Source organism: Parambassis ranga, chromosome 16 (genome assembly GCF_900634625.1).
Source record: "Parambassis ranga chromosome 16, fParRan2.1, whole genome shotgun sequence".
NCBI classification, from domain to species: domain Eukaryota; kingdom Metazoa; phylum Chordata; class Actinopteri; family Ambassidae; genus Parambassis; species Parambassis ranga.
Genome location: NC_041036.1, coordinates 4,784,462 through 4,807,524, shown reverse-complemented (window position 1 = coordinate 4,807,524; position 23,063 = coordinate 4,784,462). Strand labels below are relative to the sequence as shown.

The 23,063-nt window shown below is 42.0% G+C and overlaps 1 protein-coding gene across 1 annotated transcript in view; it reads right to left on the bottom strand.

Moving 5' to 3' along the window:
• The window catches only part of LOC114448341 (furin-like protease kpc-1), a 125,620-nt gene that overhangs the window by 88,477 nt on the left and 14,080 nt on the right, over positions 1–23,063 (bottom strand). Inside the window, 4 exon segments of the mRNA XM_028425249.1 lie at positions 4,313–4,418; positions 8,976–9,137; positions 12,549–12,599; positions 21,431–21,523. Coding sequence (XP_028281050.1) covers positions 4,313–4,418; positions 8,976–9,137; positions 12,549–12,599; positions 21,431–21,523 — 412 coding nt within the window.

Genomic DNA, 23,063 nt, shown 5'->3' with positions numbered 1-23,063 from the left:
TAATTATCATCATGTCATCATATAGAAAGGTTACTTCAATAAATCAACAGAATAAAGTGTGTGTATATATGTTGGGGCAGGTGTACACACCTTCTATAAACATCCCTGTAAAATTAGGGCAACTGCAAAGATTTTTTTTTTTTAATATAAATATTTAAAATTGTTTATTCCCTCCATATTCTGATGGTAGATGCGGCCCTGCCCCCTAGTGCACGCATAAAAGGTACGTCCAATTAGGATGACGGACATTCTTGTGAGTGACTGCACACATTGTCTGTTATTGTTTATAGACTTCCAGGCACAGAGGCCTGTTCCAGACCTAACAGAGCGTTGGTGGGATAAGTAGAGAACAGGTAGAAGAAGAAAAAAAATAAAACAACAGCCCCTCCATTCAACCCTCACACACCTTGCTCCACTGCTCCGCTGGAGAAAAAGAGGAATTAAATAGAGTGACCCTGCCACTAGCAGCTCTCTTTTTTCCCCCCACTGCTCTCTTCTTCCTCCCCCTTGCCGTGTGAAATCAAATTTCCATGTGGCTCCCGTATCTGTTGCACAGCGAGGTGATTTATCAGGGATGCAAAGAGCATGCAGAAACAATCTTTATTACATCCATTTCCTGCTTGTCAGCCGGGATCATGTTGGCTGTTCATTAAAGGCGCGGCGCAGGTGAGGAGAATGCATCCCGATGCCTTGATAGATTGTCTGCTCCCCTGTGGTGACAGCAGCTGGATGGATTGAACAGCGGGGGGCGAGGAGGGAGGAAAAAAAGCGCTGACTCCTTCGCTCCCCCTGTCAGACACACTTTTATATGGCCGGCCAGTGTCATTTCTACCAAACAGCCACACACACACACAAACAGGCATCTGACACTCTTTGGACTTAAGCCAGGAGCTTGCCTTAATGCATGAATGCATACGCACCGTGAGCATACAAGTATTTACGGACACTGATGAAAAGGTACTGAGACACGCATCGTAAAGATGCGCTTCATCTTATTACACAGTTCCCAACCTTGGCTCTCTGTGGTGAAAACATCAGCATAACAACAGCCTATCAAGATAGAACGACAACACACATAATGTTAACAACAACTAAATTTTTGCTGTACTTAAAAATTAAAAAAAACAAAAAACTATTAATCACAGTTATTAATCACAACTATGTAAACAACATAGCCATTGTTATAAAAATATTAGATTTATTCTCATGCAGATACTTCTGTGTTGCTTGGCAACCACTTTGTTGCTCATTGTAAAGATAATCATGTAATTGGTGTTATTATTTTGGGCTAAAGAACTTGAACAGCAGCTGGACGTGTGTTCAGTGGCTATTCTGATGTGTGGTAAATTAATGCAACTAAAGCTGGTCTTATTTACACTGATATACTTCTGAGTAATATTATAAGTCTGCCAGCATATAGGTCTGACACAGATCAGAAACAGGTAGTGTAAATAGTAAACGCATCATGTGTGTTTGAACTGCAGCACCATGATAATGCCGTTTCTGTGAAGTTACACAACGATGCAAGTAATTATTTTGGATGATGTAACGATGGTCAACTGACTGAAGGCCATGTATGAGGACACCAACAAAAGAATGCACTAAATTAAAAGCCAATTAAGTCGCCCTGTAGAGTGCTGAAAACACTAATGTTCATTACCTAAATTGACTTCAATGCACATTTTGTGTGGCCCATTCCATATATGCTATGATATATGGAATATATACAGACACACAATAAGCAGACAGTGCATAGTAAATACTTCTTGTATTGTGTGGACACACCTCATTAAGTCAATCAGTGTGAGCTGTAGAATATCAAAAATACAGCTCTGCCTCCGAGAGTGGCTACGTAAGCCTTCGTAATCAGCCATAAAATCTTTTATCACACCTCCTACATCACGGATAAACACATACAGTTTGACAGCATAAATACAGCTCTGCATCTGGATTAGGCTTACAATATCCCCTCAGTGCACTGCATTTCAAGGTGCAACTATAAAATCCTACCCTCAATTCACCGTGGTCTCTTACTGAACCATAAATAAGAAGAAATGCTTCAGAGTACAGTGCTGAATACTCAAATTGATGTTTACCATATAGTTTACATACTATCCTAACAGTCAATCAGACATTTTTTTTGATATTGCTCTTCTTTCACTATATTTTCAAACATCCATCCATCCATCCCTCAGTCTACTTTGTGCCCTGTGGGCCTCCATGTACCAATGACATGTAATGACCATGGCGTAAGCGCAGATCAATATGGGAGTGCTTTTGGGCCACCTGATCATGGCTGACTGGGGCCATGGGAGATGGGGACACTGCACAGTACTGAAAGGGGATAAGGTAGGTGGGTGTGTGTGTGTGTGTGTGTGTGTGTGTGATTTCTCTGATGAAGCTATATCCTTAACCTACTTATCAGTCATAATCAGTTGATGACAGGCTAATGAGCACTGCTTATGTTGACGTACATAGCGCATGACAGCTTAATTCCTGTAATAAAAAACAGTCCATAGGACTCATTTTTCAATCTATACATCACATTTAATGTGCAAACACAAACAAGATATCAAATGGTATGAAAAATCTCACCTTCTCTATATTCTTGGGCATGTGCATGCTCATTTACATACAGAAACGCTCCCAGAATGTCATTTATGGTCAGCACATCAATTTGAAGACACCAGCCGCTTTAACATGGAGATAATGTAGAAACTCTGGGATACATTGAGTTCTACTGGTTATTAATAGTTATTACAGGAGAGAAAAGGCAGGCCTACAGACATAAATATGCACATACAGTTAATAAACACAGCCCCTTGTTTTATTGGGCCATCAGCATTTTAGGGGTCATACAATAGTCCACTAAGTAGAGCAGTAGAAGAAAGCTGATGCAAATATATCTAATGGTGCAACTGTCTGAAAGAGTAGCATCACAGCGAGGCCAAACACAGGCACTCAAATTGAAGGTGGCAAGGTGAATGTGATTCAGCGGTTGTTGTAGAGGACCGGCCTCAGATGCCAATTAAATTACCTCTAAAACAGAGGGATTGAACTGAAGGATGGATAGATAGATAAGGACAGTGGAGGAGAGGGAGGTGGAGGGGGGGGGGGGGGGCGCTTTCACTCAAAGAAAAATAATTTATTTCATTGTGATATTAAAATCAATAGGCATCGATTGAAAGGTGGCTAAAGGTGAGCATGTACATGATCCTTCAGCTGTGAGAGGCAGACTGTCCAAAAGCGAAAGAAGGGGAAGGGGGTGAAGGGAGGGAGACAGGAAGGAAAAAAGGGGGAGGAGAGGGGAAAAAAAAGAGAGGAAAAAGTCACCTCCTCGTTAACAAAGAGGGAACAGGAAAAAAAAGGTAGAGGGAAAGAGGAAGAGGAGGAGAGCTGAAGAGAAAGAGTTAGGGAGCTCCTGCCCAGTGGAATCAATACAGAGAGGTGGAGCAGAGTACAATAGCCTCAGAGGAAAGGAGATTCAGTGGTGCAAGTCTAATACTCTCTGTCTCACACGCACACGCACACACACATTAACACATACGCCTCCTCCTCTGAATCCTTTTTGCTCTTGCTTTCTCCTGACATTTCCCTCTGTATCCTTCCTCTACTTAGTTTCTTTCTCATTCTGTATCCACCCTCCACCCCTTGGAGCCCATACACACACACACACACACGCATGCATATACACAGAGGATGCAGAGCAGAGACGAGCCTTTCTGTCCACAGTGATTCAGCACAGTAACAGCATCCTTCATCAAAACCAGACACAGAAGTTAAGAACTGACACACATGTATACAAGAGCACAACACGTGCACACACACAAACACATTATTTCTAAGAACACAGTCACTTTCACACACAAACTGTGGAGTCAGAGGCACTTGAATGCAAAAACTAGAAAGTGCCACATGAACACTTTAACACACACATACAAAACAGCACACTCCAACAACTACTCCAGCTCTATCAGCACTTGAGACTAGTGAGGCTTCAATTAGTTCTTGATGAATGAGCCCATAAGATGCCGCTCTCTCATTTCCCTTGTTGCCAGATATCCCAGCAATCAGACAGAAATGAATTCTCATTGTGGCGTGACTGAGACGAAGATGACGGTGGTAGTGTGGTGGTGGTGGGTGGTACTAACATAAATCATTCACCTTCTCCACTCAAGGCCAGGAGTTGAGCTTCATCACATTAAACCTGACAAGTATTCAACAATCTAAAACCTTTAGCAGGTTAAAAACTACAGGAGCAGAGGATGAGGAGGATGATGAGGTGTGTGTGCTGCTGTGACGTCAGACTCACCATCATCTATGATGCTGACCACCACTCCACTTCCAGTAATGTTGTTCGTCCAAGCCGGCATCACATTCAGGTCGTACCCACTGGAGTTGTACTCGCCTTGTGTAAACTACACACACACAGAAAAAAAACACCATTATTACAACTTGCACTGTACTACTGCAGATACATCAATTATAATGGTTTGCATCCATGTCATAGACATCCACATGTGCGTATGGCTAATGGAAGTGACTTTTCCAGTGATGGGCCACAGAACACAGTAAAACTGTGACTCCCTGTGGGGAAGGAGCAAAGCTAAGCCAGTTTAGACCTACAGCAAGAAATATGGTCCACTTTGCTTATTCAACACCCCACACATCCCGGATTTACCTTGAGAGAAAGCTGGATTCAGTGGGCTTTATGTGATAAGATAATGCAAAAAATAAAAAGTATATCGATCCTTTAACTTGCTATGCGGACCCTGGCTAAGGGCATGTTTTGTTTTGTTTTATCAACATATTTCTTAGGTACTTTTCAGAACAACTACTGTTATGCTACACATGTCCTCACCATCAAATCAGTTCTTTTATCTGATCTAACACACTGTCTTGTTAATTATATCCATATTGGATTTATTGTAGACACTGCAAGATTGTTTGAAAGTTGTATTATATATGACTCAGTTTTCACTTGCCTGGATTTAACTTGAATGTTTATTAATGTTTAGAATTTTATTAGGTTTTATTTTTATTCTACTCTTACTATTTTACCTTATTTTGTATTTCTAACCTGTTTTTTTGAGTATACATGGAGCACCTGGAATGCAAGCAATTTCCCCCTGGGATCAATAAAGTATTTCTGATTCTGATTAAAACTGTAATGAAATGAGAACTTTTCCACTAAATTCACCAGCGTAATTCTTGTTCACTTACATGTAAAACTCCGGCATTATAGCATTGCTTTTCTACTCTGCATTTTTCTCATTAAAACGTCTCATTTATCAAAATGTGATTGTCCATGGTGCAAACATGGAGGGCTGAATTGTTGTTATCCATTTCCTGTCACTGTGTATAATAACCTACTAATGCTGGTCTCTTGTGTATGTGGTTATACTTGCTGCAGCATCAGTGTTATATGTGCAAGAACATATTTACTTGAGTCACATGAGAGAACATCTACTCGTCCTCTGAAGAAAAAAAAAATGCCCAGAGAGTTCATGGGCGAGGCACACAGACAGATCTTTCATCCTTGCACCTCAAACCACAAATCCACCCACCCACACACACAAACACACATAAATCAGCACACTGCTGCAGAGCAACAACCCCACCATGGCGGCACGGCAAGAGAACCATTGCTGCAGCTCCCATGAGAACTTAGAGGCACCAAATACTTGCATGCATGACTTGAATACACCTTCAGTGTTCACAAACCGCACACTTAAAGATGGTGAGTTCACTTTCACCAAAAAATGTAAGCAGTTTCCAAAACCTTCCTGCCCACACACACACACAAACCAACCAATTTCATATTCAAAGTGAGTGTTTCAAGAGGCTTCAACTCTGTTGTTGTTATCGTCATGAAGAGAGAGGGGGGGGGAGAGTAAGCACACTGAAAAAAATAGCTCAGTAGGGGGTTAGTGTGTGTGTGTGTGTGTGTGTGTGTTGGTATGTGTGTTTGGGGGTTGCATCTGGGGAGCAGCAATGCTTTGTAGTGCATGTGAATAAAGCAGATGAATTGAGGCAGCTAGCCGGCTAACGTCCACCAGAGCACAAGGACCAGCCCTGGGGAGAATACACACACACACACAAGCACACACACACGCACACACACAAGCAGCACAGGCACATAGTACTCCTGCGCACACACATGCACACCTTTGTGAACTTGGATATAAGCCCACAAAGAAGCATCTTGAACGCTGATTCACTTCAAACACAAAGTCATGAAGTGATAACCAACAACACAAGCTTTTACACACACACACACACACACAGTGCACAGAATCATATTCATACACACATGCTTGAACACATGTGCTAGGAGAGTTGTGAAAAGTTCATGCAACAAAGAGCACTAGACAAACACACACTCACACTTTCTCTATGCAGAATACACCCATGTAAACAGAACAACAACAAAACAATCTCTTGCTGCTCTGCCTTTATCTAAGCTGCCCCTCAGCAAAAGCACACAAACACATTTGTCCTCTCTCACACAGACACACACACACACACACACACACACACACACACTCCATCCACAACAAGTACGTTCAGAATGCTATATGGATTTCAGCAGCTTTAAATGAAGGAGCTGAACTCAGCCTCAGCAAGGGTACAATAGCCTCCACTTGCCTCGTGTGTGTGTGTGTGTACTACTCACCCATCATGTACACACCAGTTTTTGGGAACATACACACCAGGCTAGAATACATAGACACACACACACACTTGTCTGGTCCTGGCAGGCTACCAACCCTGAGCAGATTACTGACCCTCAATCAATATCTACGTCCACCAGAGGCTGATTAAACACAACAGAATGAAAGCAGGAGAGGAGGGCGAGCGAGCAGGCCAGCAAGAGAGAGAGAGAGAGAGAGAGATATTCTTTTTTTTATTCATCTATTAATATATTGTTAAATTTTACTATACATCATTACCTGTTTAGTGTCCCTCTAAATGTTATTCCACACACACAATTCATTAACAATCTAGTGATAAACTTTCTAAATTGAGGAATGACCGCACAACAATTCACACCGTCACTCCTGCTTCATATTCCCCCATGTTTTCTCTTCTATGTCTTTCCCACCCTCCGCCCCCGTCCTGACTCTCGCCCCTCCATCTTGCCCTGAGAGCTGAGGTGTCAATCAGCCTGCTGCTGGTTGCTGTGGTGAATCTCTGACCCCGCCTCTCCTCCTCCTCACTCTGCCAGATTACACCCTCACGTGTCAGTCAAGACCATCCATCGTGTGGATTGGCTCCAGCCCTGCAGGGTGTGAGTGTGAATCACAGGCGATGCCGCACCAGAGATTTATAAACAATAAAGGCTAAAATGACGCTGTTAACTACAATTTGGTGAAAGGGATTATGCTATTGTGCAAAGTATATGCTTGAATAATAAACTCAGAAAAAGGTCTAAGAGGTATCTGTCAGGATTTACATAAGCAGCCAGTGACGTCAGCTCCTCTTCTTGGTACCAAGAAAGCACCGTGAGCTTCCTGAAAATTTAAACCTACACTGATGAACTATATGTTGCATTTTACTCATATATTGTAGTTGACATAAAACAAACTTTGTTCAATTTTATTTTTATTAATTTATTTTAGCCATTTATTACTAAAAATATGGACTGATGTGTGGATTTATTGGGCTGGTTTAATTTGTTGCCTATGTGAAAAAAAACAATTAAGGCCATAATAATTGTGCTCATACTTCTTACTGCCAACTGCTGAGCCTGTGTGTTGAAGAATTCATCTTCATCAAGTGGTTTAATCAGAAGTACCGTATTTTCCAGACTATAGGTTGCACCGGAATATACGTCACACTAGCCAAAAAATGCGTAATAAAGAAAAAAAACATAGATAAGTCGCACCAGACTATTAGTTGCACCAGCGTAAATCACTAGGTTTTTAGCATAACGTTGCCTCTTGAATTCCTCTTAAGTGGTGCGGCTGCAGAGTGAGACACACGCATAAGTTCTCAGGCAGAGAAATGATTAGCCTTACCGCACAGAAATTCCTATAAACATCCTGTAAAAGAGTAAAAGGCAGACTACCGTGTGCTCATATAGCTGTCTGGAATTAGCGACTTGTTGGCCTATCAGCTGCAAGCACACGTTCCATGAACATGCACGTCACCTATGCTCGGAATGCAAAGTGTGGACAACTGGAGGTGGAAGAGAACCGTCAGGAGAGGGACAGAACAGCTACCATTATATGTAATGGGACGTCAGGACACAAGGGTAACTAATTGTATATTCTTTCATATATAAGTCGCACCTGAGTATAAGTCAAATACCCAGCCAAAGGATGAAAAAAAGTGCGACTTATAGTCCGGAAAATACGGTACATTATAATCAAAATCAGACTCACCAAAACTGAATGGTTGTAAGTTGTGGATCTACACAGAAAAACATATTGTACTTAAATTATTGCACTCGTGCATGGTGAGAATACAAAATATATTCATATTTTTAATATATATACTTAATGTTGTTAGATCAATTTGGTAATGATGGATAAGTTGTAATAAAAATTCATTATTAAAAACACAGTGACTAATCTGTAGAGTTTGACAGCAGAGCAGCATTGTCACACACAGCCATACTGTCTGTTACCTCTTTAAGGTTTCACATCCACATATTGGGCAAACAGCTTGAACAAGACTGCTGAAGGGATGAGCATGTCTTGTTGTTGCAGCCCAGTTGTGTGTCAGTATTGCTCTGAGCCTCATCAATCTCCGACATCTGTCTCAGTTCAACATGGACAACCCCCTTCACCTCCTCTCTCTCCCTCTCCATGATCTCCCTCTCTCTCTCCAGTTACACATGAAAGCCTGCCTGACTTACGCCTGTCAGAGGAACATCCTTCAACATGAAGACAAGAAGAGAGAGGGGAGACTTCCAGATAAAAACCAATGAACACACACAAACACACACACACACACGTAATTACACCCACCAGCTCCCACTGCATGGGCCACAGTGGGTCATTGAAGGTGAGAGTCTGGTCACTCGTATTCTCCTCAGGCTGCCTGTCAGTTGCAGGCTCTGTCCTCTGGGAACCTGCAGACACACAGATATATCATGCATGTATGAGTGTGTGGAGTTTGCTTTTTCTTGTCTTGAACTCTGACTTCAGGACATCCCTGGTCTCTAACCAATGGCAAAAGGCCTCCATGAACCCCCCCCCCCCCCCCCCCTACCCCTTCTTTCCACTGAGGTGGAATACTGCTGGCAGATTAGCATATCATTAGCATCTCATTAGCATCTCATTACCGTGGCGCAGCTTGGCTCGCTGTCTGTGGCTGTGCCATCAGCTCATCAAGGCCTGTACCTTCCACTCTGTGCTGTTCATGTTACTCTCACTGCCACACTCACTCTCTCTCTCTTTCATCACATCCTCCACCCGTGCACAGCTCTCCATCTAACTGCCATTCACTTTTTTTCCCTCCCTCTTATATATATGATGGATATGAATCAGTTGGTAATAATTTACTGTATGTATTGCCAAATTAATTAACATCACACTGGCCTCTTTTTTCTGAACCGACTGGAATAAAACATTGCACACGGACATGTAGGAATATATTTCAAGCATCAGTATTAATTAGAGGTAATTTGATCCTGAACCATTTGATTTGCTACACAACTTCCTATGGTTCAGTACTCCTGTGAACCAAATGATTACAGCTGCATTACATTAATACATTCTGATTAGGGACCATGTCTTAGCAAGTGTAAAACACATATTTTAAAATTAGCCGCCCCTCCCATCGCAGAACCAGAGTAGGCTGAAGCTATGATTAACAAGCAGCGACTCACAAATACTTTTTGTCAAGTCATTATAGAAAGATATAATATAGAAATTTACTTTCATGGTTAATTAAAAACACAAAAAAACAATATTATGCTTAATACTAAACATATGCTATGTTTGTGCACTAACATCAAGGGATGCATGGCTAGCATGCTAGCATGGCTCAATCTCAACCTCACGCTAAAGCTCACTTATTGTTGTGCTACAAATTCAGAATAACATGCATCCTGGCCAGCCCTCCTAATTCTTTTTCTATTCTATACAATGAATTGATCTCATGGGTTTGAGTTGTATTTCTAGCAGGCGGCACCAACAGACACAGAATAAACTGCTTCTGGCTGCACCTAGAAATAAACCAAACAGAGCCACAAGGTATGAGACAGAGAGAGAGTGACAACCAGACTAGTATCAACAAATGACATAGGGAAGGGCATACAGTAGAGTAGATACATGTGTTGATATAAAAAATCTAAGGTGTTATTAGCAATTCTGCAAATATTTTTTGAGCAAAGCAGGCAGCGAGTCATTGCATACAGGTTGATGGATTAAGGATTAGGCAGCATTACAGAATGTGTTTTCTGATTGACTACTTGTTCCAACATTATCCATTGAAAATCTACTGAAATTCATTTTAAAATAAATCCAAACGTCTGCTTTCTATATCAATCTTTCCATTCTGTACAGCTATGACTTCTGTAAACCACTAAAACAATAGACTAGTGCTTCCATTATTATAATTCTTTTGTATTTCAATAAACTTCTCGTAATGAGGCGTTTTTTTCACTCTGCCAAGAAACAGTGTTTGGCATGAAGATGGTCATAGCTGCGATATTTAATACTGGCAGACTTCATTGAACGTTGGCAGCTTCAATCCAAAAATACATTCAAACTTGAAAAGTTCACATTGGCCAAAAGCGCTTCCTCTTTTTTTTTTTTTTCCTTCTCCCCTTCATGAGAATAAACGCACAGCTGCAGTGTTCATCCACCATCTCCTTACTGTTTCATCTTTCTCTCTCCCTCTGTTGCTTTTATATCATCTGTCAGCACAGAGGCTGAGCGACACTGTGAGGATGGCAACACACAAAGAGACAGAGAGAGAGAGAGAGAAAACACTGCAGCAGGACGTGAGCCAGTACATCCTACTGCAAACACAGCACACCACACGTGCAGTGTGTATGAGCGGACTTGATGTTGCTACCCATTAGAAATGTTGTCTCTCTTACAGTCTAGCCAGGTAATGTCAAATATTTTGGCATAATTTTAAGGAAATGTGATCATCAGGCAACAATAAGAGTTTTACTTATGATATTCTGCTGTTCTGTTGCTCTGTTAAGTACTCAGTGTTGTGTTAACTCACACACCACAACACAACAAATTAATAAGCTGGACTGATTTGAGAGTAAAATAAGTGTTGACAAGAAGGAACTTGATTCCAGAGCATGACATGCCCGACCAGAATAACTCCCTAACACGAGCCTATCTCATCCAGTGTGGAGCATTAACATAATCGTATTCTAATTGTCCTATTAAATATTACTCAGTGAATATAATAAAGATAAATACTGAAGGTTTATTGAAGCAGGTAAGATACTGAAAGGTCTTCTTGTATTGGAAACACATCCATGCTGGAAGTGTTTCCAACACTGCAGACTAATTTGTTACACTTTGTGTGCAGCTATCCAAACCTGTGAAAAACACCAATAAGTGGTAGTTTTTTTTATTTCCTTCACTAAAGCATGATTTTAGTGACATTTTTATTTCTCAGTTTTACTTCCTCTGTTCATAATAAGGACAACTGGAGCACCTGAAAATCTGTTGCTGCTCGTCTCGTCATTTTCGAGCCACAGCTTTTGTTCTTACAGCTTAATTTTCATGCATGTTTCTATTAAAGCAGCAGCAATTTGTGACAGCTGGTGATGGAAATGGAAAATCCTTCTTCAGCCAGACCATCTCATTTAACAACACTTGGTTTAACACAACCATGCAGCCCCTGAATTCTTACATAGCTTCAGTCTGAATGGTTTCCAGCTATAATCAAACCCAGCAATGATATCACAGCAATGAGCAAAAAACTCATTATGGATGCATTTTTTTGAGTGATGAGGTCATACACACACACTTTCTGATTCTTACATATGTACTATATGAAGGTTTATATTTCCTTTATTTAATATGTTCTTATGAAATGGCAACCTATAGAAATGACGCCAGGAGAAGTGTTAATAATTGCAGTTCATACCACAACCTCTAGGGGGCTGGCTCCAAAAATGAGTCAACCCCTGAAGAGGCCAACATGAGGATGGCCAACTATACCGCAAAAATAAACATTTAACAGCCTGATACAAAAAAAATAGGCTCTATTGATAAGTTCCCATTTCGTGACTTATTGATAACACACTTGATTTAATTAGGATACATAATTATGAGTGACAGGTGATTATTTGTTGTTTGTTTATTTGTTTGCGACTGTCTGCCTGTATTTGGACTTTAGGTGGACACACACACACACATCGAGATTCAAAACGGAGCTTCAGAAACTTACGATAATATGATTATTTAATGTAATTATTGGTTATGGATATACAACATCAGGGAAGACTACTATAGATTAAAGGGGCTTTTAAATCACTGAAGGTCAGTAAATATGATTTTCAGTTGCTTGAGCATTATAAAAAGAAGCTGAAACTTACCGTTAGCCTGACCCTGGTCTGCTACAGGAGCCCGTTTGTCTCTATAACGACTGTACTGCCTCTGAACCCAGTGAACCTGCAAATATCACAAAACAAAGGGTTAATCCTGCATTTTTTAGATATAAGCTTTAAACTTTGTCGCTTAAATTGACGATGAAACATATACATTTTGACCTATTGGTGTTCGTTTCATACCACACCTCTAACAACCTTCAGTTTTGGTTTTGCTCTGCGTGGCTTTTTGTCTGGGATTAAGGATTTATCAGGATAAAAGAGAAACGGTGTAAGACACGGAGCAAATAAAATATGTTGTTCTATTCTGTTTCATTCTACTTTGAAAGAGAGGGAAAATCCATAGCACGGCCAGAGTTGGGCATCTTTATGGAGGAGAGTAAAAGGTTTCCTCTTCATTAGTTCAAAGAGTGCTCGCTTGCTCTCTCCTTTACAGTCCCATTGTCCTGGGTTAAAAGCAACAAAAACACCCCCGCCTCACCTACACCTCTGTCCTCCGCAGCACACATGCACACACACATACACACACATACACAACTTCTTTCATAGGCCGCTGCTCGCAGCTTTGATCTGATAAGAGGCTGGTCCTTGTGAAGGTGGGCGCAGTAAATCAAACAACAGATCACAGATGCGCACACACACTCACACACACACACACATCACTGTCAGGCCACTATTGTCCTCTTACACTTAAATCAGAGTGGAAGAGGTTGAAAATAAATACTATTGAGAGGCGGCTGCAGTTTTTTATGTCCTAAAAGCCTGCTGGCTTTATTCCCCCTTCATGTTCTTCAATTAGACTCAATTAACAAAAGCTAGGAGCTGGTCTCAACTACCCAGAGGAGACAGCTGTTAAAGCTGAGAACGCTACATTTGCAATATTATGTGCAAAAGGCTCAGACAGGAAGAGGCGTGATGAGTGCACAGATCGCAAAATGTAATCAAACTGCTGTTTATTTTATGCAGAACATATTGATTTATGCTAATTTAAGATGTTTTAAACATAATAAGCTCAGTGTAAATAATTACAGAATATGATTTCTACTTTGTAGAGATCTGAATTTATCAGCTGGTACCTGATGCTCATCCAATAACACTTCCTTTGCAGATGTTGCACGTACTAACTGTTGAACTTGACGGCATAGAAAGAGCAGAATACCAGCATGTGGCTGACTGTTTAGCTCCATGTTGTTGCTCTATGTGCTTGTTGTGAGTCATTTGCTGCTGACGCACAAGCATGTGTTGCAAATATAGAATTGAACAGCATAGATCAGCCTAGTCTAGCTATTTTGTCAATATAGGGGCGGGGAGATCACTGCATCCACAGGTACAAGGGCAGCACTGATCTTTATTCTGTACATTCTTAACTGATTCTCTTTATTATATACATTTAACTGCATTATACTAGTATTGTGAGTAGTCTAATCTCACAAAGTAGCACAATCCAACTGGTGAAGTCCAGTGAGGCTTCATCATCAGACATCTGATTTAACACTCTGTGGAAGACGGAGGCTTAAATCAACTTAGTGTAAATTAGTTGAGAAGCGTTTGATGTAATGGATGATAAAACGTGTCTATGCAGCTTTAACTTGAGTATAGAAGGCTATTGTACAGTTAACATTAACCCTTCATTATACAGAGGCTGCAGAAAATTAAGTCAAAGTTTAGACAAAAATATACATTTATAAAAAAAAAACGTTTTTCTTCTCAATTTTGATAACAAATACGAGGACGTAGAAGATGCAGCCCATCTGAGATAATCGATAATTAAACCATTTTGCCCACACATAAGTCCATCCCCACCTCTTACTGTGCTAGTTTTTATTCTGTCTAGCTTACCCTGGTGTAAATTTAAAGATGTCTTCTGAAAAAGTTACCAAAACTATCACACACATGTGCAAACATGCACTGTATATACATGCTGATGAAGAGGGATGTCAGTAAGAGTGTGTGTGTGTGTGTGTGTGTGTCCCAACTGCCTTGTTAAATGCCCCTAGCCCCTCCTCTGGAGGAGCAGCCAGAACACAGTGATCAATACACATGATAGGGAGCTAATCGCTCTCTGTCAAACCAGGCCCTGCCAGCTACTAATGGCACATGCTCACTGGGGAATGTGTGTGAGTGTGTGTGTGTGTGTGTGTGTGTGTAGGCGTGGACCTTAATGGCAGATTGAGACTCTATAGGGAGTGTTGCTCAAGGTTAGACTCGGGGGATGAGGGGCAATTGACCGCACTGTCTGTGACACTGACCCCTCCACTGTCAGCACATTCATCATCCAACTGTGACACAGAGGGCACACACACACACACACACCAAGTTCAACACAAAGTACACACAATGTAAAAATAAATAAATGAACAGTCACGTGCAAACTACACTGAAAACTGACATCACACTTCACGAACAGAACTCTTTTCATGTTTACCCAACACATGTTGCAATACAAAGTAAGCTGCTGCAACTTCAGCATCAAACACAAGCAGATGACATTCGTTCTTTCAAAATAAAAGTCGTGATAAATAGAAACAAAGGAGCACACAGAGAGAAAAAGGTTTGAGATCAGTGAGAAAAGACAAAGGCATGAAACATAAGATTGTTTGGAAAAATCGTTTTCCAACGAGCAGCAGAGCAACTGCATGATTGAACAGCTGAGGTAGAACTGACAGAGGCACAATGTGAATGTGTGGAGGAGGAGAAGGAGGAGGAGGAAAGAAGGCGGTAAGATGGAAGGAGTCAAAATGTGTGTGAATGTGTATTTAAAGACATCCCATGAAGAATATGTGTGCAACTCTATAGACCTGAGGTGAATGAATGAGGAAGGTGCTGAGGAAATACAGAAAGAAAAGTGTGTGTGTGTGTGTGCACATAATACTCCCATGTCTCTGTATGAATGAGTGGATGCGGTGGATGGCAGGCAGCTGCAGCGGTGTGATAGCCGAGCCGAGCTGCACAGATATCAGCGCTGACATTTTGGGCTTCACTACCCACCCACAGCCCCATGGGAAAGTGATGGCAATGGCAGCGACAGTGGCCACATCCCCCCCACCACCGCCGCCGCCGCCACCACAACCCTTGCTTCTGCCTGTCAATCTCAATGCTGTGCTTCCTGACGCTTCGTCGGCCTGGCCCTGGCCGGACCCTTTGTGCCACACAGCACTTGAATGCACCACATGACCCACCGTCAGCAGGCCCTGCACTGCACTGCTGATTCCTATCTGGTTCTTAACCCTCCCACCTCACACACAGCAACTCACTGCCTCTTCATCCAATCTCTCATCTCTAGCTGCCAGACTGACAGCTCTGACCAGGGAGAGAAAAACAACAGAGGAGAGTGTGTGTGTGTGTTACCGTAGACAAGAGGATGAACAGTGAAAGAGTGTGAGCTCCACAGTGGCAAAGAAGCAAAGGGAGGGGTGGGGACTGCATAAACTGAAAGAGAGGAAATAGATAACAGGGAGATACACTCTGGCCCCTACTCTAGCTGTCTTTTAGGGCACCTCTTGGCCTCCTCTCCCTCCTCTGCCTCACTCTCTTCCCCCTCCCTCCTCCCCACCCACCCCTGGGCCCTCTGGTGTGTTGCTCACTCCATTGTGTCAGCCTTCAGAAGTGCTCAGTTTGAGTGGCAGGCCGTCACAGATCAGTTCCCTGCTAAAGCGGCCCGGCAGGCCAGGGTGACGGGCCAGGAAGGGATCTAAGTGGGGTTTATCAGCGCTTCTTAACGCCTCTCCGGCTCCCTGACACAAAAGAGAGGGGGTATTAAACATCTAAAGCAAACCAAAAAGCGTGAAAGCTCCTTATAGGGCCGCGGGATTGCGGATGTGACTGGAGTTTAAAAAAAAAAAAAAAAAATAAGAAGAGGGAGAAAAAAAAACACACAAACGCCTCAACAGTGAGGAAGCATTGAGGGAAAATTCAAATGTTTTCTCTGTCCTGTGTGGATGGAAGAGTGGGTGGGAGAGAGAGGGAGAGGGAGAGAGAGAGAGAGAGCATCTGTAGGATCAAGATGGAACTAAGCAAGTGAAAACTAGCTTAACAATGCTTCCAAACTCACCACCTGTTTTTGAGATGATCTGCCTCATATAGGCAGCATGGATTACTTAGAAAATTTAACATTTAAAGTGCCTAACTACTGTAAAACCAAACAACAGAACTGAGATGTGCACAAGCCTGGATTCTTTTAGTGTCAGAGAGGTTTTTGAAAATAAAAATTTTCACTTCGTGGCCATTTTGTTTGCAAATCAGTTAGCAGCTATGTTCTAAGCACTGAAGAGTGACATGAAAGACCTTATTAGAATAAGATGTGGATGAGAACAGATTAGGTCCAAAGTCAGGTCAAACTATACAGATACTGATAATCCTCAAAGCACATGTGACTAATACAACAACTTATGGCTGGATTCCCTTTAGCTAATTCAGGGTCCTGATATCCTCAATGCTTACATCATGTCCTAATGTTACTGCTTACAGATGTAGTCATTATAAAAGTGAGTGCTCGGGACAGTGCAGTATTTGTTCAGCTAGCCTTCTGTTCTGTCTGATTTTATTACTTTTAAGTGCAACAGTATGAAACTTTGTCGTCCAAGATTTTTGACGTTAATGGCTACAACTTCTCTCTGTCGTGTAGGATTCAGTCTCGAAATCTGGAACAAATTTATCTCGAGTAAATTAGTGAGATATCAGCACAATGATGCACAGCCTTTCATTATGCAAAGACCTGCAATTCAAAATAAGCTTGGGCATCTGCCATGTAAGACTAATTGCAGTTTTTGGCTATCCACGCAGATTTTCACTGAACACACGAGAGATAAATGTATGAAACTGTGCCTGAAAGTCTTCCTTCATGCATTCCATCACTATTCCACAAACCAACCACATTCTAATGTCAATGCTAACGTGTGTTTCTCTGCACTGGATGTACAGAACAACATTAAGCAAAAACAAAAATCAAATAAAAAATGGGCATGCAACTCTACTTAGTTTAATTTGTTTTAATATGTTTATGCAAAAACATAATTACATCACACTGGTTTGCTATGTATTACAATTAAAATGAGCTTGTTTGGCTACGTTTACGTTCAACCCTGACCCTGAAGTTAACACGTTTATATAATGAGAGCATCTCACTGGTCCTGCTGCTTATGTCTCTGACACACGGTTCGGTACGTGTTGTTTTGTTCAGTCAGAGCATGAGCATCTAGTAGTGCAGGGGGGAATTTTTCCCCCACTGGCATGGAGTTGGTTACCAACTTCGCGAAAGTAGATTTAAAAAGAAATCTAGCGATTTGGTGACTTTTGGAGACTGACAATGAAAGCACGTATCGTTCCGCAGTTACTGTCCTCAACAAGCAGCGGATGCGACCGTGAGCTCCTCCCTCAACCCAAAGCACTCACAGACATTCAGTCTCACAGGAGCTTCGCGCAGCAGTGTCAGCCGCAGTCAGGTCAGAGAGGAGACCCACACCCCTGCATCCAATTGTGTGCAAAGACGCTGCTGGTCCCATCATGGCTTACAGCGCGAGATGTAAATAGCATATTTAAACCCCTTTCAATTATGGAAATTATGCAATGACGTCATTTAGTGGGACTATGTAATAACTGATTCTTAAATATGGTAGATGTTGGATAGTCTATATCCAATATATATATATATATATATATATATATATATATATATATATATATATATATATAGGCTACATATTTTATGCCGATCTATGGTATTTCCAGAGTTAAAAAAAAAAAAATAGAAAGATCTGACCTCAGAACTGTGGATATTCTGAACTGTTCCACTCCTAGTAAGTAACAACAAGGTGCATCAGCAGCTTAGATTGATCAGTCAGACATTAACAGGGACAAAGAAAATAAACAAGGACGTCACAAAACTGTGACATAGTACAGAGTGGAGCAGTTTTGTGTATGTGTGTTAATTGTGTATTGCACCAGCGGGGGCCAATGTGTGTATGTCAGATGCTGGCAGGGGGTTAGTACCTGAGACATTTTGTAAAAGGTCAATGCAGAGTTCAGCCAGAGACATGTCTGTGTATTTTAGAATGAATGTGCAAGAGGCAGGATAGTTAGGCAGAGAGTCATCAAAGGCAAAGTAAACAAAGTACAGAAAGAAGCAAGCTCGTGTGTGTCCGTCTTTGTATATGCACAGTACGTAAGCTGTTTAAAACGCATGCGTGTGTGTGTATAACGTGCTTATCTGTGTGACAGGTCTGGCCCTTGCATGTTTACATTGAGCTGTTTCTCCACAGCCTTGCTAATTATGTCATTAGCAGTGCGATTAATACAGCAGCTCATTGTTGCCGTGCTGACAGAGGGCTGCATCGGCCAGGATTACACAGCGGTTAAACCTCCTCCTCCTCTGAGAAACCACCATGGATCTCTGTTCTGTGTGTGTGTATGTGTGTGTGTGTGTGTGTGTGTGTCAGTGCTGTAAACAATAGGTTGTTGGAGTACAGCTCTCCACATGTGAGCCGCAGCACCATTCCTATGGACAGCTTAAAGACAGCCCTTTACTGTGAGCTACAGGAGCTGCAACACATCATGCTGATATATGCAAGAGGTTCATTAGAGCACTCTTCTGTTGTGGAACATACATATATTGATGTGTTCAAGTGTGAATGGTTCCTTTATGAAGAACTAGACAATATTCTTTGAATGCATTGATAATGCCCAGAATTTGCAAAATACACTTTACCGTCTTTTAACAACTCTATTATGTTACACAATTTATTATTATGAAGCAGGAGATCCACAAATATTAGTTCCATCTGTAATTCCTTTTTATGTATGTTAGGTGTTTGCCAGCATTTAAATTGTGGTCAAGAATAAAAAAAAAATATTAAATCCATGCAGTCAAAAACATCTGAACAGGACTCCTGTTGTTTGACCTGAGCACAGTACCTTGAAGTCCAATCCAATTTAAGGCAATTTAAGTCTGAGAATATCAGACAAAAATGTCAAAATAATATCCAGGATTTTTTTTTCTGACTTTCATTCATTGCTTCAAAAAATAAATCTGTCCTAATGATTTTTTTTCCACGTGAAAACTTCAAAACTCGTTTCATAAAGGCACGGAGAGCCTAGCAGAGTAAAACAACACTTAGTTTAGTTCTTCTTGCATCAAGTATATCTAACTTTTTTGCTGCACGACGATTTCAAAGCCCCTTTTTCACTTCCCGGTGTAGGGGAAATGCAGATGTGTGAATGCTGGCTGCTATACATGCTAGGTCACTGTCATGACTTACTGGGATGCTTAATGGAACTGGGCCACCATTAATCCACCGGTGCTTTCACAGGAAGTGACATGTGTGCTGCGACTCAGGTCTATTTTAAAGAAATGCATTTGATTTGGCAAGTAACACGTTCAAGCCCTCACCAGATGCTTCAAGTTTATCAAACTACAAACGCTACTTTCTAACCTCAGAAGTCTGTTTACGCAACATGAAGCTAATATTAACTCGGTCTCAACCTTGCAGTCTATTAAACTTTGCATGATGCAGTAATTGGTGAGCTCTGCATAATGCAAAGGGCAGCGTGCCACTTAAAGAGAGGGGGGAAAAAACACAGCAGACAGGTTTGTATAGACAGAGGCCTGGTCAGAGGTGGGTGGATGGAGTGTATCTAAAGCTTTGGCAGAAGGCCATCTACTGTAGCTAACACGGTGTAATTGGGTCTTAGAACCTAACATATACATTCTTTATGTCAGCAATATGGGCTGTCTCTCGCTTAAAAACTGCAATTAAAGTCTTAGTTTGATATGTTTATGGATGCTTTGCTGCGACAGATTCATTCACATAAAATGAAACAAGCCCAGCAAACAGACCTGAATGCAAAGACATCTGAGGGTGGAACAGCAGCTGCTTTAAATATGCAATTGTTCATAATCCCAAAGTATTATTTGTGCAATCTATTAAATGTAAGACTCATTATAAAATATGGGACATTTTGAGGCTGCAAAATTTATTTTCACCTAAAGTTACGATGGTGGAAAAGTAATTAAAATTACAGTTTAATGAAATCATGAACCATACATGGAGTCACTGGAGATTGCGCATAAATTACTTCAATTAATCACACGCACATTGATTCAGATGATCACTGTGAATCGGAAAGTTTGGGATGTTCTCTCTTTTACTTTTCGTACATACGTTTCTCTTCCTTAAATGTGTGGATTTCTGCTTTGGATTGCTGCTTTGTGTGTGTGATTGAAGGGGCAAGTGTGTTTTGGGAAGGGCCAGAGGTCTGGTGCACCCAGGAGAATGGGCAGGGGCCAAAGCCACATCCCCGACCCTTCTTCCCTCCCGGCCCTATTGCGCAGCGCTGTCATGGGATGTCTCCGTGGGTGACCGTTTCCCCGGCAACGGAAGCCCGGTGAGGAGGCTGCTGCATTGTGGGCTCTGAGGGTGATGCGGAACGGCTTGCTGAAGGTGGAGAGGGAGGGGTGCGGGCATAAAGTGATATTGGGTGGAACAGGCACACGAGCGACACAAGCAAGGTAAACAACTCTTAGCCATTACACACCACATGGCTCTGATTCTTTTTTTTTCCAGATCCTTCCCGCTAATCAACACTAGACCCTGATTAAAACAGCAACACCAGCCAAATGAACTTCCATTTGCATATACATGCTGAGTAAAATCAGAACTGAGTGTGAATTCACCTTGACATCACCATGTTAAATGTATTGAACAGTCACGTCTAAATAGCTGAACGCTCTGATTTGCTGTAGTTACAAATCTATTTCCTGCTGTGTTACACAGAGTGCAAGTACGACCAGAATAACACAACAACAAACTTACTGTAGTTTCTTTTGGCTTGTGCAGCTTCATTCACTGTCACTTTTGAGAGCTATTTTATTCAGAATTGTTTATCTATATAAACACTTACCCCTGCTGTGGTTGTAAGTCTGCCCTCAAAGGTGGCTCTGTTAGGGCGCCCCCTGCTGTCCCTCAGGGTGTACAGACCCTCCAAGCTGCCAACCTGCCAGTAGAGAAACACAAGGTTACATAAACTGTAATAGTACACACACTTTGATGTAGCATTTTCTTATTTGACAGTGTTTATTTTTAACAATTTGTGGGAAAACTCCACACCCCAAACTTGAAAATCATGCAGGTATTTTTTTTTATCATTGCAGGTAGAGTGAGGGTCAAAACACATAACATATTCAGCCTTAATCACCCATATGACCCTTTGCACAACATGATTTCAGCATATCCCCTCCGGCCATCTGTCTTGTGTGGGTTTTTCTGCGAGAGGTGGGCCAAAATCAAATAGCACACAGTTTATCTAACCTTATCCTGGGCTTTTCATTTCCAAGCCTTATAAACTCAATCGTATTGACCGCCTGGGAGAGTTAGAACTAACTAAGTGAAATCTACTCGGCGGCAATTGTGTGCAAGGCACACGTTTTGTGTGTGTGTGTGTGTGTGTGTGTGTGTGTGGCTTGCTGATTCTATCTATCTTCCTTCACTTTCATTCTCTCTATTCTCTGTCCCTGAGGTGCATCAGGGCTGAGACTGCAGAGTAAATTGTCCCAAATTGAGTTCCTTCTTGCCGGCAGATACAGGCCACATCCCGACCGTTTAGAGCGAGACAGAGAGAGGAGAGAAGAAAGAGAGAGAGAGGAGAGGGAGGATAGAGAGAGAAGAGAAAACAATCACAGCACACATCACTCGCTTGAAAAATTTCTCTCTAATTTCTCTCCTTGCCTTTCTTTTCTATCCGCCCTCCCTTTCTCTACTTTTTCCTGTACTCCACTGATTTCCCTGCTGCCTCTCTTTCTTCTCCTGCACATTATGCTTCTGCTTCTCCCTCTTTATATCACTCCCTGTGTGTCTTCCCTTGTCTTTGTCTGCTGCGATAGGTGTACATCAGTCTTTCCTTGCTCAGCTTGGCTCTTTCTTCCCTTTGATGATTTGCTCCTCTCCTGCTTGTTCGCCTTCCTCTATCTTTTTCTATCCTTTCTCCCTCGACACCCGTTACCTTTCTTCATCTCCCCTACCAACAATATTTCTCTTCCATCTCTGCGCCCCGTTCTCACCTCAGTTTCTATCCCTCCCTCCGTGGCTGGCTGTACCCGTTGACTTTGTACCCATCAGCGCAGACATCCTGGGTGGAGGAGTCTGGCTCTGACAATAATCACACACTAAGTTTATAATGCTGGCAGCCCAGCTGAGCCGAGCTCAACTGAGCACAGGCGACTCCCCTGATGCCGGCACACTCCATTTAACTCTGCAGGGGGCTGCAGGCTGGCTTGGGTGGGAATGAAGCATGAGACGTCAATGGGGATGCCAATGTGTTTTGGGGCTGGGGTACTTGGGGGCTGGTGATGGAGCAGTGAGTGGAGACAGATATGGAAATAGGATGAGGAAGGATGGCTGAAGCTGAAACTGGTGCTGGAGGGGATGAAGGGTGTTAGGTTTTGGACTCCTGAGCTTAGGAAGAAACTCTCTCTCTCTCTCTCTCTAAGAGCATGCTCATGCCATCGCCTCTGCATGGAGTGATAACTCCTCTTTGC